This window comes from Euprymna scolopes, chromosome 25 (assembly GCF_053919585.1).
Source record: "Euprymna scolopes isolate OS-2025 chromosome 25, ASM5391958v1, whole genome shotgun sequence".
Taxonomy (NCBI): domain Eukaryota; kingdom Metazoa; phylum Mollusca; class Cephalopoda; order Sepiida; family Sepiolidae; genus Euprymna; species Euprymna scolopes.
Window position 1 is genome coordinate 79,374,556 of NC_136506.1, and position 15,778 is coordinate 79,390,333.

General features: G+C 35.9%; 1 protein-coding gene across 2 annotated transcripts in view; it reads right to left on the reverse strand.

The window, feature by feature from the left end:
• LOC145247458 (ribosomal biogenesis protein LAS1L-like) overlaps nt 1–15,778 on the reverse strand; it is a 64,653-nt gene that overhangs the window by 10,825 nt on the left and 38,050 nt on the right. For both annotated transcript variants that reach the window (XM_080109241.1, XM_080109242.1), the window contains exons 8-10: nt 12,533–12,618; nt 9,722–9,928; nt 3,950–4,067 (exon numbers count right to left, since the gene is read on the reverse strand). In XM_080109241.1, the coding sequence (XP_079965367.1) occupies nt 3,950–4,067; nt 9,722–9,928; nt 12,533–12,618 (411 nt within the window). The remainder of the gene's footprint in view (nt 1–3,949; nt 4,068–9,721; nt 9,929–12,532; nt 12,619–15,778) is intronic.

A 15,778-nucleotide genomic window follows, 5' to 3' on the forward strand; every position in this document is an offset into this window, starting at 1 on the left:
TTCGATTTTTAATGTTTTTTTTTTCTTTTGATTTTCGATAATCATCAGAGGCATTCCGGTACAAAACTATCTAAGAACACTCCCAGACACATGAGGTATATTTGTGTGAAATTAAAAAAAAAAAAAATCGGCCCAGCAGTTTTGAAATCCATAGGGAACGAAGTCACAGACAAAGTTCCTTTTATGTATTAGTAGAGATTCTTTTGTCTGTCCATTCCACCTTTTCTCAAACTGTTTTTAACTGGGTTAAAAAGTCTAATGTTAAAATATTTAGTGTTTGGTTATGGTTAGACTACAGCAGTATTTTTTTTAAAATATGTCCTTTCAAGCAAAAACTATATCACTTAATTGTCATCTCCAAAATAACAATATATAAAAAAGATTAAAAGAAAAACAAAAAAACCCCAAAAAAAACAAAAAACAACCGAAGCATGCATGGTCCCCTGTGAGTGGACAGTGAACGAGGCAGAAAAAAATGACTAAGTTCAGCATTTTTTTTTAATAAGCACAAAAGTGTCAATTTTAGCTATTTTAACCTGAAAGGCACCTCGGGGAGGGGGGCGGGAACCAGAGTTTCCCCAGAAAATCCGTTCTGTTACTTTTTTTACTCATATCATGTTTAATGTTTGTGCAAAATTTCAAAAAATTCCAAGGCGTAGTTATTGAGAAAAGTGCGAACGGACGAGGGTGAATTTACAGATCTACCCTCTTTTTGTCGGGGGGGGAGGGACCAATAAATACAGGAAATATATTTCTGTGGATGAGATCAACCGAGAAACTACATTAAAAGATTTCAAACTGTCACATTGAACTTTCTCTGACTATATTCCTACTTTCTATGGTGTACCAGCTCTCAATCAACTATTTCCTATTTCAGGAAGAAACAACACCATGGCCCTGCTAACCATCTCCCATTCTCTCACTACAACTGTTACATAATCACTGTGGCCAGTTGTTCAAAATGCCTTTGTCCAGTCTATATAATGTTTACGTGTACTTTTGTGGCTGGCACAAAGTATATATACACACACACTGACAGTGAAGTAAAAATCACAACACAGCTGATCTACAAAAATATATTGATTTTATTTCATTAACAATCAGCTTTTCTGTGACAAATTATTATTCTTGTTTTGAAGTTTACTGAAAGGCACGGAATGTGGGTGTGTGCGTGGGGTTAGACAGTTGTCTGGTGGTGAGGAAATGTTGACGTGCTGCAGCTCTAGCAGTGTCAGAAATTTCGTGAAAATAGCGAATAATTCCACCCCATCTTTCCAAGCTTATAACTCCTCGAAAAATGCAATTCAAGCCCTAATTTTTTTTTCAATTAAAGGAGCAAGGACCAAGATTTCATTAAAAAAAAAAAAAAAAAAAAAAACATGTTTTTTTTTAAAAAGGGTTTAAACTTCGGACTTTACAGGTAAAATTCTACAAGAACAATATGTTTTTTTTTGTTTTAAATTTGAATATATTATGTATTGACCTTTTCTCTTCAATTTGTGAGTAAATAATTATGTACTTATGGGGGTCTAAATTAATTATTATTAGACATTTACAAAATGGGAGGCGTGAATTATTCGACCCCCTGTCTTTCCAAGCTTATAACTCCTCGAAAAATGTAATTCAAGCCCCAATTTTTTTTTCAATTAAAGGAGCAAGGACCAAGGTTCCATTAAAAAAAAAAAAAAAAGAAAAAACAAATAACGTGGTTTAAAAAAAAGGTTTTAAACTTCAAACTTTACAGGTAAAATTCTAAAAGAACACTATGTCTTTTTTTTTTTAAATTTGAATATATTATGTATTGACCTTTTCTCTTCAATTTGTGAGTAAATTAATTATTTACTTTCGGTTTACTAAATTAAGTATTTACTTTTTAATAGACACTTAAAAATTGGGATGGGGGGGGGGGTCGTGAATTTAAAAAAAAAAAAAAACGTTTGTCTACAATATTATATTCGATTTATTGGAAAGAACATAAAATTTCACACTGACCCTGAAAATATCGTAAAAATAGAATAAAAAAAAAAAAAAAAATATTGAGTTCGGAAAATTCATTACTGTTTAAAAAAAAAAAAAAAAAATATTTCTATTACTTTTAAAACAACTGTAATAGTTTATTTTGGAAGTATAATCCATAAAGAAAATAAATAACCCACTTTTAACAGAGAAATTCCGAGATTTTTATATTGTATTCGCAGTTTCGTGTTAGGGGTGTCAAAAATTCCTACAAAAATTCTGATACACCTACTGCAGCTCTCTCTGATCTGACTTTTCTCCGTGACGATTTTATTTATAAACACATTCTTTCCATTGGAATCTCTAATAATTCTTTTGTCTATCGTCTCAACCATTCACCGATATCTGCTCAAATATTTCCGGGTCGAATTATGCATTCTGTTAGACAATAGGTGGAAAGACCAAATTCTTAACATTTGAATCCATTTTGCGTGTGTGCAACCCATTGAATGGGTTTCTTTACGCTGCTGCCTGCCACACAACTACCACTATATGGTGACTTTGCAATTAAGTTTGAATTCTTCTACCTGCAGTAACTATCATTTCCTACACTGATGGTTGCATAAGCATGAAACACTAGTCTATGTAAGTATAGAAATAATTGTTAAAATAAAAAAAAACAAAAACATTCTTCTACAAGGATTGAGCTTGGCCTTCGTGTCAAGATCAAAGCGTAGTATCTGTTCTTCAGATCTACATTTCAATTTCTTGTTCTGTCAGTGGAGGAGAAATCCTTCACGACTGAGACAATTTTTATTTTTGTTCCTTTTCTCCACATTAAAAAACGACCCTAACTCTGTCCAGTGGGGAGGCATTGTAAACAGGAACAAGGATTGAGCCTCTATGGGAATATATAATAAGTTGTCAACTCACATGTAATGCAATACTCCAGCTGTTGCTTTTAGAAACGATGACTAAGCTTACTGTATATGTCCACCGATTTGACATAATGTAGAATTTAAAATTTCATTCAACTCATATTAGTTGACGATGGCCTAGGGATTGAATAACAAGCGCCAGAGGTGTATTTGCAACTGGGTTCCTTTCATCAGAAAAAATAACATTTACTACTAAACATTGCATAAACATGAAACACTAGTGTTTGTTGGTAAAAATATTTAAAATAAAAATTTATATATATATATGTATAATAGGACAACAAGAGTATGAAATGAAGACACAAAACTATATACTATTAGATACAGAATGGATCATTTATTGAATAATGGAATACAGGCAAAATTTGGGGGATAGAAGGGACTCTTTATGCCAGGGCATTTCGAAGCCTAATGCTTCTCATCAGAAGAGTAGAGAAGGTGCTAGGTAGCATGGGGAAGATGCGGCGTCTAGCGTAAGGTTCATTAGGGATGAAAAAGAAGCTATATATATATATATATATATATAGTCATTCACAGACAAATTGTTTTGCCGTATCACAACTCGACAGTGTGGCTAGACAAACAACTACCTCAAACCAGAATTGAAACTCAACTATTTGGCTGCTGCTAAGATGGGTATGCAAAATTATAATAATTAAACATTGTCCATAAAGAAGCTGTCATGTGAACGATTCGCGTATGCGCAGTCATGAAACAGTTTACAAATAGATAAAAATCTGATGACCTCTAAGTACAAAATTTTCAAATTTAACCCCTTAGTGGCCCCTTTTTTGCCGGATGAAAACTGATTTAAATTTTTTCCATATGTCTGAACACCCTATATACCAAATTTCAAGTATGTAGATAAAAAATTTGTTGTATATAATTTGTGAGTTGGCCTTAGTCACACACATTCTCACTTTTATAAATAGATAAGCAATAAGATCAGTGTTTTGTGCATTTTAGGTCAGGAAGCTGATGGGATATATCTTCAGGCAACCAGATCTAATAGCACCAGACAGAGTTCAACTTAAACGGTTGTTTCTGTTACTTACCATAAAACCAAGTTGAGGGTATATGCTTTAGGCACTTTGATTGCCTGTTCAATGAGCGTCTGCCATGGCATTGTGCAAGGTTTGTCATACAAAAGATCTTTATCAAATTTCATTTGATCTACAAAGAAATTTAAAGAGAAAAATCTTATAAGAAACTTAAAGATTATTTAGCAGATTTTAGCCAATTTTATATATGAAAAAAAAAAAAAAAACAGAAAAAAAAAAAAAAAACAGAAACAAAAAAAAACAAAAAAAACAAAACAAAAAACAAGCCGAGCATGAGGAGTCCTCCTCCACAAGCGAAAAATTTACTTTCACCATGACTAATGCTTGCGCAAAATTAAAGAAAAAAATCCAAGGCATGGTTATTGAGAAAAGTATGAATTAACGAATGGACGAATAATTTGGGGGTAATTTTACCCCTATAATGATTTCTAGGGGGCAACCAGAGTTATCCCGGAAAATCTGTTCTTGCAAAAATTTACTTTCATCACGACTAAAGTTTGTGCAAAATTTCCAAAAAATTCAAGGTGTGTTTATTGGAAAAAGTGCGAACAAACTAACGGATGAACAGGGGTGAATTACTAGGTTCTTTGTCGGGGGGACCAAAAATAAAGAAAAATCTATTTGATACACATACTTGTGATGGAAAGAAAACATTGTACATCAAAAATTATGTAAATTGTTTAAATAGTTTTATTTTTAAAAGAAGAAAATCAAAATTTTGTGGCCAAACAAAATGAGACGCCATCTTGAAAACAAGGGAAATAACTCCAAGCAATTCAAACTTGTGAGATTGTTTTAGAAAAACTCAAATTTGCTTAAAAATGATTTTCTTATATATGAAAATAAATCGACTTGATCAATTTATGTGATTTTTTTGGAATACAATATTTTCTTTCCATCACGGATACATACAAAAATTGTGTAACTTGATTTAGTTATATTTTTAAATAAGTAAATAACATTTTATGAGGATGTGTATTCATTTTATTGCGGACTGTTATCCTCATCTTCATAGTTGTTGTGTGATTAACTGCGATAGGATAGGAATGTTGAGTCTTGTAACTTGAACTGGCATCTAAGCTTCAGCCTCTGTCCCATTGACGAAACGCTGAATCCCTCTGGCTGTTCTACAAGTATTTTAATGGTGAATGCTCTGACGAACTGCAGACACTTGTGCCCCCACGACGTAGACACCCTCGACAAACCCGACAGGCAGCTTAATCCCACCCTCACACAGTAGAGATCCCTAGATGTAAAAGATCTTTCTACTCCAGTAGTTTCTTCCCCAAAACCGCTAGACTCTGGAATTCCATTCCAGGTCCCTGCTTCCCTAACTGCACTGACATGCAGAAGTTCAAGTGTAACATGAACCGACAGCTTGCTGCCCAAATCCCAACATAGTGCCCCAGTAGTTGCTGCCCCTGATAGTAGCCCCCTACACCAAAGTGGCAATATGTCTTGTTTGGGGGTGAAAATGTAATTAAAAAAAAAAAAATAATAAAAATATATATATCCCCAGTAATTACTGCCTTCCATAGTTGTTGTTTTCTCACCACGTTTTTGGCCCCTCTAGCTTGCTTTGGGTAGGATTGACACCGACAATGTGAGACCCGTGGCGCAGTGGATAGAGGCGTTGAGGGTATGGTTCCAGGTAAGCATTGTCTGAAGATGGTTTCAATCTTACCCAGAAGATTAGTTGGCCAAAAACGTGGTGAGACGACAACTATGGACAGCAGTAATTACTGGGGATACAGTTACAAGATTCAGCATTCTTATCCCGTCGCGGTTAACCATCTGAAAAAGGCTGGAGGATGAGTTAGCCGAAACGTGGTGAAAAAACAACTATGAAGATGAGGATAACAGTTTGCAAAAAAAAAAAAAAAATGAATACACAAATTATGAAGCTCCATCTCAAAGGATTCCAAGAAATAAAAATATATAATTTTATGAATTTTTCGCCCGGCTATTTTGAAAATAATCTTTAAAAAGGGGTGTGTGTGAAAAAGATAACAATAATTGGTGCTTTTTTGTTATTACAGCGAAATTCGAAATATTGAATTTCAAGCAAAACCATTTGCATCCACTTAATTGTTATGTCACAGTAATGAACATATCCAAAAATTAAGAAAAACTATAAAATAGAAACTTAATTATTAATGAAAATAGATTTTGAAGACAATTAGTGAAAATTAAGTTTTGCCTTTAAAAGAAAGAGTAGAGATTGAAGGCAGGTAATTTTGTTTTTGAAAACTTTGAAAATCTTGGGCCAATTTAGTAAAACTCAGTTTTCGCTAATTGTCTCTGAAAACTATTTTCATTAATAATTAATTTTCTGCTGTATCGTTTTTCATAATTTTTTTTTTATTACATTTTCACCCCAAACAAGGCAAATTGCCACTTTGGTGTAGGGGGCTACTATCAGGGGCAACAACTACTGGGGTACTATGTAGGGATTTGGGCAGCAAGGTGTCGGTTCACGTTACACTTGAACTTCTGCACGTCAGTACTGTTGGGGAAGCAGGGACCTTGGATGGAATTCCAGAGTCTAGCGGTTCTGGGGAAGAAACTATTGGAGTAAAAAGATCTTTTACATCTAGGGATCTCTACAGTGTGGGGGTGGGATTTAGTAGCCTGTCGGGTTTGTCGAGGGTGCACACGTCGTGGGGGCACAAGTGATTGCAGTTTGTCAGAGCATTCACCACTAAAATACTTGTAGAAAAGGCAGAGGGATGCAACATTTCGTCGATGGGACAGAGGCTGAAGCTTAGATGCCAGTTCAGGGCCTATCAGGTTTGCGACTCTCTTTTGAACCTTGTCAAGGAGCGAGAGACTAGTAGCAGATGCACCAGCCCAGATGTGGCAGCAATACTCCATACATGGGCGAATGGTGGCCTTATAGAGGTACAGGATTCTTTCGGGTGTTAGTAGATTTCTAGCATGGAAGAGAGAGCCCACCTTTCTTGCAGCGGCCCTGGCAATGCCTTCAATGTAATTGTTCCAACTCATGTTTCCTGTGAACGTTAGGCCAAGGAGTTTGAAAGATGGACTCTCAGATAAAGAGTCGTTGGCCATTGCTATGGGTGGTAGAGAGGGTTTCTTGTAATTATCGAATGAAACTAGTTTAGTCTTGGCAGCATTGAACGCGACCAACCACTTTTGTCCCCATTCCACTACAGATTGGAGGTCTTCCTCTAGTGTTTCTGCCATTTCTTTAGAAATGTGTTCATTCGTCTTCCTGTCGTGCCTGCCATAGAGTGTAGTGTCATCAGCATATATACCCATCTCAGAGGCAATGTTGTCGAGGAGGTCATTTATGAATATCAGGAACAATAGAGGTCCAAGGATAGAACCCTGGGGCACCCCCGCATTTATATCATATTGTTTAGATGTACGACCGTCGAGGACAACCTGGATTTTTCTCTTATCTAAGAAGGATTTAATTATGTTAAGTATTCTACCAGTGATACTGTATGATCTGATTTTACTGAGGAGACCCTCATGCCATACCCTGTCAAAAGCCTTAGATATATCTAGAGCTACCGCTCTGCCCTCCCCCGCGTTGTCCAGTGAATGGTATATACGTTCAGAGATCACAGTTAGGATGTCTGCTGTGGAACGGGCTTGTCTAAATCCATATTGTTTGTCAGTCAGTAGTTTAGCATCTGTAAGATGATGGACTAGAGCATGGTTAATTATGGTCTCAAATATTTTGGCAAAAAGTGGGAGGAGGCTAATGGGGCGATAATTTGATGGGTCTGTCCTTTCGCCAGAATTCTTGAATACTGGTACAACAGAAGCAGTTTTCCAACAGACCGGAAAGCAAGCTTCATTAAGGCATTTGTTGTAGAGTTTGGAGAGAACTGAAGCTACTTCGGCTGAGCACTTTTTTAATAGCACAGCTGGGATAAGATCAGGTCCACATGCTTTTGAGGTATCAAGGTTTTTTATGATAGCATGCACCTGAGCAGGGGTAGTTTTCAGATCGTCTAGTGTGGCGTCTGTCCGCTTAGGAAAGTCAGGTAATTTTTGGATATGTTCATTACTGCAACATGATAATTAAGTAGGTACGATTGGTTTTACGTGAAATTCAATATTTTGATTTTTTGAATTTCACTCTAGTAACAAAGAAGCACCCAATAATTCATACTAGATTCATATTGTAATTCTTATGAATTCTCATTAATCGCTTAAAAATGAATTTCTTTTGTAAAAATGAAACTACATGATCAATTTACATAATTTTTGGAATATGGTATTTTCATTGTGTCGCAGATATGTATGATGCAGATTTTTCTACTCGATCAATTTACACAATTTTTGTACGTATCCGTGATGGAAAGAAAATATTGTATCCCAAAAATCAAATTAATTAATCAAGATGATTTATTTTCATATAAGAAAATCATTTTTAAGCGAATTTGAGTTTTTCTAAAATCTCACAAGTTTGGAGTTATTTCCCTTGTTTTCAAGGTGGTGTCATCTTTGTTTTTTTTCTTTTGTTTTTCTTTTTACATGGGCATCACACCACTTATGAAGGCCTTGAGGTAACTCGAGGATAAGGGTTAAATAGTGTACAGTAGAAATTGGACAATATAGTAATCGTTAGTAATGGAAATTTGGTAAATTTGTTATATGGAACGGCTCATCAAAAACTTGTTTACGTTAGACTTGAAGACAAGCATATTGTAATCAGCTGGAAAGCAGGAAAACGGAAGACAATTCCACAGGTGTGCAATTCTAAGAAAGAAACTTTGCTCATGGAATCTACGTTTAGGTTTAGGTACAGATAAAGAGTGGGGGAAATTATTGACAGTGATTTCTGCTAGACGGGTGTTTCTTGTGAAAGTTTGGCGAGGGGGGACCATAGATTGGAGCTCAGCCGAGCACTTGCCATGAAAATAACGATAAAGCAGAGACAAACTCGCAAAATTTCTTCTGTGAGAAAGAGGTTGCAGGGAAGAGAAAAGGACATCCCCTACGAGGCTACGAAGTCTATTTTGAACTATCAAGGCAGGATAAGTCCTTTCTAGCAGCTCCTGCCCAGATGTGGCAACAGTACTCCATCCTTGGACGTATCTGGCTCTTATATAGATAGAGAATTGCATCAGCAGTGAGATATCTACTGGATCGATAGAAGGATTCCACCATTTTTCCAGCGGCCTTGGCAACAGATTTGATGTACGAGTTCCATTTAAGATCAGGAGTAAAATGCAAGCCCAGAAGCTTGTCAAAACATGAGGCCTCCCCAAGACGTGTGCCAATCATTTCAATTGATGCCAGATGGGGATCAGAGCGTTGATAATGTAAAGATAAAAGCTTGGTTTTAGATGCATTAAAAGTAACAAGCCACTCCTTTCCTCATTGTAGCAAATGCTCAAGATCAGAGGAGAGAGAATCAGAGAGAACTTGATCATTTACGGTCTTAGATGTGCTACCATAGATAGTAGTGTCATCAGCATAAATGTCTACGAATGATGTAAGGATGTGATTTGGAAGATCATTAATGTAGATCAGGAAGAGAGTTGGGCCAAGGATGGACCCTTGAGGGACTCGAGCATTAATACTGAGAGCTTCTGATTTCTGCCCATCAACCACTACTCTCATGAACCTATCAGAGAGAAATGATTTAATAATTGAGAAGACATTTCCAGCTATACTGTAGCTGGAGATCTTGTGAAGTAAACCTTTATGCCTCCAAATTTTGTTTTCTAATACAGAAAAAAATTCTTGAAAAAAAAAAAAACAACAAAAAACAACAGTTCTTACTTGCTTGATGAGCATTGAAAAGTATCGTCATTAACCATCCGGCAATCAAGCGAGCGGTTAAAGGGGTGAAGTCGTCACTGCATACGCAGTCCATCAAATGTGTAGCAAGAACAGGAGTAAAGTTCAGTCTATGTACGACTTGCAAAAACGGCATCCAAAATGTCACCAAATTCTCAGGTAACCATAAGCCATTCTGGGATAGCAGATCTGAAAAAAAAATCATAGAAAGAATTTAAGAAATATTTGTATTCTTCAAACTACTGTTCTCATCTGGAGTCTCATCTTCACGTTTCGGTTCGTGTAACCTCCGACCTTCTTCAGGTGTATCTTGTTGAACTCGGCATTCTATCTGTCGAACTTGGAATTTTGAACTGAACTGTTTATTTAATCCATGGGGGTAGCAAGCTCTTGCTCTGTCAGCCATTATTGGGTAGGAATCCTAATTCGCAGTTGTATTTGGAGTGTTGCCAGCACTTCTACCCAGTCATGGCTTACAGAACGAAAACATGTTACCCCCATGAATTAAGTAAAGGTTCTGTTAGAAATTCTGTGTAAATTTTGGAGTTCAACAAGATAAACTTGAAGGTCAGAGGTTACATCGACTAAAACGTGAAAATAACACTCAAAATGAGAACAGTAATCCAAATAATAAATCATCATCTAAAAAATTCAGAAATCTAAGGCGACACTAATTTTTTTTTATCAAAGTTAAAAACCATTCAAAGATAAGCATTACTAACTGATGAGGACATTTTATGACAAGGTTTTACTAAAATATCCAATACGGTTAATAAGCAGCTTTACATGTTGCGTGTCCTGAGTTACCAAATTCCTCATGAATGGCATTTGCTGACTAGGCTTTACAGGACAATGATTTATCCCCACTTGTGTTATATTAGTAATACCACACCATTTTTTTTTCTTTGGATTGAATAAACTAAAATCAAGCATTATTGAAAAGATACTGAAGCACAAGGAAATAATATCTTTAGTTTTTTTTAATCAGCCCTTTCGAACTGGAGTTATGACCATTCAAAGTAACAAAAAAAATGTGTGATCCACTGGACATTTTGCCTTAAGTCAATCCTATTCAAATGCATATAAACTTGTGACTGAAAATGGTAGGAAATTTGCACAATTTACAGACTAACCCATCTTTAAAAAGCTGTATCTTCAGATCTTTTTAAGATATTATGATGAAATTTTGAACATATTATAATACCATGCCTTTTTTACTGAATGTGATGTGTAAAAACAATCTACCACTGTATTACGACTTCAAATGTCTGCATTCACTAACTAATTTCAGGCCATTAGTCCAAGGAACAATAAATTTGGTAAGATCATCGAATCATTTTTGTTAAGGGAAACCATTTTAGTTAAAAATGAAGACAACGAAAGGAAGTCTTATTTTAACATTTAAAAAACAATTTTATTTGTCATCTTCGTTAGCAACGTGTACACAAGAGAAACGAGTTAGTATCTGGAAGTGTTAGATGGATTTAATACATTTCCGCTCAGTCCACACGTGCCTGCAGCCAGCAATTGTCGGGACAAAGGAGACAGAAAGAGTAAAGTCTTCAGTGTATTTGTGTTGTAGTGTGTGTGTATCGATGAGAGCAGTTCTGTAGCATGCTAAAGAATGTTCATGTGGATATACCCTCCCCCACCATAAAATCTTCAAACAGCTTTTTCATTAACTATTGGCCGTTCCAAGAAATTCAGCTATATGTAACAAGATAACGTTTTACGACATTTCGATTTCCTTAAAATAACCTCGATGCTTTTAAGGGATTTTTAGTTAATAATGAAGACAACGAAAGGCAGTCTCATTTTAAAATTTAATAAATAACTTTATTTGTTATTTTCGTTAGTAGATGAGTACAGAAGAGAAACGGGTTAGTAGGTTGAAATGTTCTTGTGTAGAGATAGATTTAATGTAATGCTGGCTTGTTGAAGGAGAGAATAGTTCAGTCCACGCCTGTTTATAGCTAGTATGAATATTAATACACACAAAAGAAAAAAGAATTCAGAGGAGTATATATAGATTGCTTTTCTGTGTTGCTGATGCTGTTGTTCTTGTTGAACATGATTCAAGATGTGGATTTTGCTGGCATTCATTTCCCTGATATCCTCGTTAGCAACGTGTACACGAGAGAAACAGGTTAGTAGGTCGAAATGCTCTTGTTTAAAGATAGATTTAATATATTTCCGGTTTGTTGAGGAGAGAACAGCTCAGTCTACACGTGCCTGCAGCCAGCAGTTGTCGGGACAAAGGAGGCTGGTTAAAGGAGAAAGAAAGAGCAAAGTCTTTAGTGTATTTACGTGCTGTAGTGTGTGTGTGTCAGTGAGAGCAGTTCTGCAGCATGATATAGTATGTTCATGTGGATACCACACGTGAAATTAGTGGGAGTTTAAAGAGAGCCATTGTTGGCTTGTTGTACTCATGTTAGGCCTAGGCAAAATCTGCTGCCCAGGAGGAAAGAGGAAGAAGGTTTGTGATTTCGCCTTTTATGTACTCGGTCACGTGATTGAGAGCTGGCTTGTGATTGGACAAGCCCGGGAGAAAATGGATTTCAAATCTCGAGCGTCCTTGTGTAAAGATAGATTTAATATAAAACGACCTTGTGTCACATTTTGCTCTCATGGGGAAACAAATAAATAGCTATAAATGTGACTTAGGACCTCTTGTGAATTTAATAACCTTAGAAACTTCCTTCTTTGAAGGGAGACGATTCAATTTATTATTAAGGCTTTGTAAATTATTGAATAAACAGAACAGAAAAAAAAAAATATCTTCTTCATACTCACCGTCTGGATTAATATCCAATGCTTTCAGTTGCTCGACATTCGAGATAAGGTAGCCTTCCTCCAAGAGTACTGATAAAATAACAGGGCTAAAAAATATTAAAAATAATGTTGTTGCTTTTATAGATGACAGGGAGACCCGATGTTGCCTGGAAATGAATGAGGATCAACGAATGTTTCATCCTCCCATATTTTATTGCCATCAAAATCTGTACAAATCACCCATTTTTCAATCCTCACCGAAGTCACTTAGTTCACAATACTTTGTAGACGACATTGCACATTAATCTGCTGTCTATTTTATCAAATTATTTTTATATATAAAGTCTTGGATTAAAGTTTAAAATGCAAATATCATATCATAGTTCAACTGTACTCTAAACAGAAACATTTATTTCGAATGTGCCTCTGTCATATCAAAGAACCTACTGTTGATTTTGTATGTCTGGTCTTTCTGCTTGTGCGGTAATAAAACTTTTCAAATGCATCTGTGATGTTAGGTTGTATAAGCCGTTAACTTTATTCAAAATCGCCTGTTCTTTCTTTCATTGAAATTTTTCGATTATCGATACTTACCAAAAAAGGTTCTGATACAAAACACTGCCAGACTCGTAAATTATGTTTGCGTGAAATTTAAAAAAAAAAAAATCAGCCTGATTGGATTGGATTGGATTGAATGGATCTAACGACTTTTTCAGCCCTTTTTTTTTGGCCATTAAAAGCCTGAAGAGTTTTTCAGAAGAGATTAATTGTGTGCATATTTCAGATGTTGTATTTAAACAGTTTAGGAGTCCATAGGGAACAAACTAACACACACACACACACAAAATTTCTTTTATGTAATAGTAGATATGACCACATCAATCTTCTATATAATAAAAGTTTACAATACATCATCAATTTATGGATTGATTATTTGGATCATTTGCACTACTGGTCTCATCTTGAGTGTTCTTTGTCTAATGTTTTGGCTGATGCAACCTCCGATCTTATTCTAGTGTATCTTGTCAAACTTGAGAATCTACACAGAATTTCAAATGGAACCTTTATTTAATAACTAGCCTGGGTGCCCGGTGTTGCCCGGGTGTTTGGAGGTGTGTGTTGAGCAAAAAAAAAAAAGTGGTACTAGGCAGGCGGGCTTGAACCCGTACCGCGAAGGAGGAAAAGAAAAAAAACAAAAAAAAAAAAAACATGACATCTTTGCTAGAAGTGCAGAAGGTTTAAATTAAGGCTAGTCAATCAAAACGACGAGGGGATGACTTTCAAAAATATCAGCGAAAAATTGAGGGTGAAGGAATTAATGTTTTTAGCCAATTTTTCGATATTTGTCGTCCGAAGGGGCGAGCTTCAAAACGATACAGATCTCGTGAAAATCTGTCGCCTCTGTCAAAAGTTTTAGGCAGACATACATACATACATACATACATTTAAACAGACAGGTGAGATTTATATAATAAAAGGGGGTGGCATTTTTTTTTTTTTTTACACTGATCACCACTTATCAAGGCCCGGAAGCCACTCAGGGATAAGGGTTATTGCAAGTACATTACGTTAGTGTGGAGATTTGATGAAGTGTTTACTTAAGGAGGCGGTTCATTAGGAATTTGTTAACATTGGACTTGAAGACATCCAAGTTGTAGTCCGGTGGGAAGCAGGCAGACGGAACAGAGTTCCACAGGCGTGCAGTTCTAAGAAAGAAGCTCTGTTCATGGAATCCGCGTTTTGATTTAGGCACAGATATAGAGTGGGGGAAATTTTTCACAGTGGATTCAGCTAGACGTGTGTTTTTCGTGAAAGATTGGCGAGGAGGGACCAGAGATTGGAGTTCAGACGAGCACCTGCCATGGAAATAACGATAAAACAAGGATAGGCTCGCAACGTCTCTTCTGTGGGAGAGAGGTTGCAGGGTAGAGAAAAGGGCATCCCCCACTAAGCCACGAAGTCTATTTTGTACTCTGTCAAGGCAGGATAGGCTGTTTTTAGCAGCTCCTGCCCAGATATGGCAACAGTATTCCATCCTTGGACGTACTTGGCTTTTATATAGATAGAGAATTGCACCAGTAGTGAGATATCTTCTGGAGCGGTAGAAGGATCCCACCATCTTTCCAGCGACCCTGGCAACAGACTTGATGTACGTGTTCCATTTCAGATCAGGAGTAAAGGTCAAACCCAGAAGCTTGTCAAAACACGGAGACTCATCCAGACGAGAGCCATCCATCACAATTGATGCCAGATGGCATGCTTGTGTTCCGTCAGTCATGCCCAGGCGGAAGTCTTAATTCGCAATGTATTTTTAGTATCGTCTGCATCGAAAATTGAACCTTCAACTTGCAGAAGAAGTCACTTATATAACTGAATTTTACTTACTCCTTTATCCATTATGCTACGAGTTTTTGGAGACAATTCTAGTATGAATTTTGGAAGCCTACTCTTGTTTTTTTAATTTCATCTTTAAAAATATTTAGATTCAGAGTTTAACAGAAGAAACATTCGTGAGTTTGGCGAAAGACGCATGAAGATCAGAGGTTCCAGTGGGCAAAACCTATTGAAAAAACATAAAAAACAAACCCAAGATGAGAACAGCAGTTCAAAGAATACAAATTATCAATCCTCATCTCAAAAATTCAAAAGCATAAAAAAAGAAACAATGTTGTTATTATAGATCTTTTCAAGATTAACTGATAGAAATGCTGAGTCTTAACTGTATCCTCAGAAATTACATGAATACACAAATTATAAAGCCTTGTCTCATAGGATTCCGAAAAAAAAAAAAAAAAATGGAAAAAAAAAAAAAAAAGAAGAAAAAGAAAAAATACACCAATTTATCGTCCCTTATTTACAGTAGAACCCCACGATACAATGACCCTAGGATATGTTTTTTTTTTCAGGTTATGATGTGGAATATGTTTTACCTGCCCCTGGTTACAGTATTTGCCCCACCTTACAATGTTATTTATAATGTCATTTGTTTATATACATGTGTATTATATACTGTACTGTATTTTGTTACTAATTTTTAATGCCGTATCCTGGGGCTCTACTGTATTTTGTTTATTCAAACATATCAAAGGAATATCTAACCATGCACTTCGTGCGATTAAAATATATAAGGATAGAAAAGCTTTAAGGAAACAAACGTTGATTAACTCAACTTTAATAGAATAATAAGCACAGACTTAATAGAAAGGACAAATATTGTTTTAAAATCATTTTTTCACAGTTTTTAAACATTAAACATTCCGAAAATAT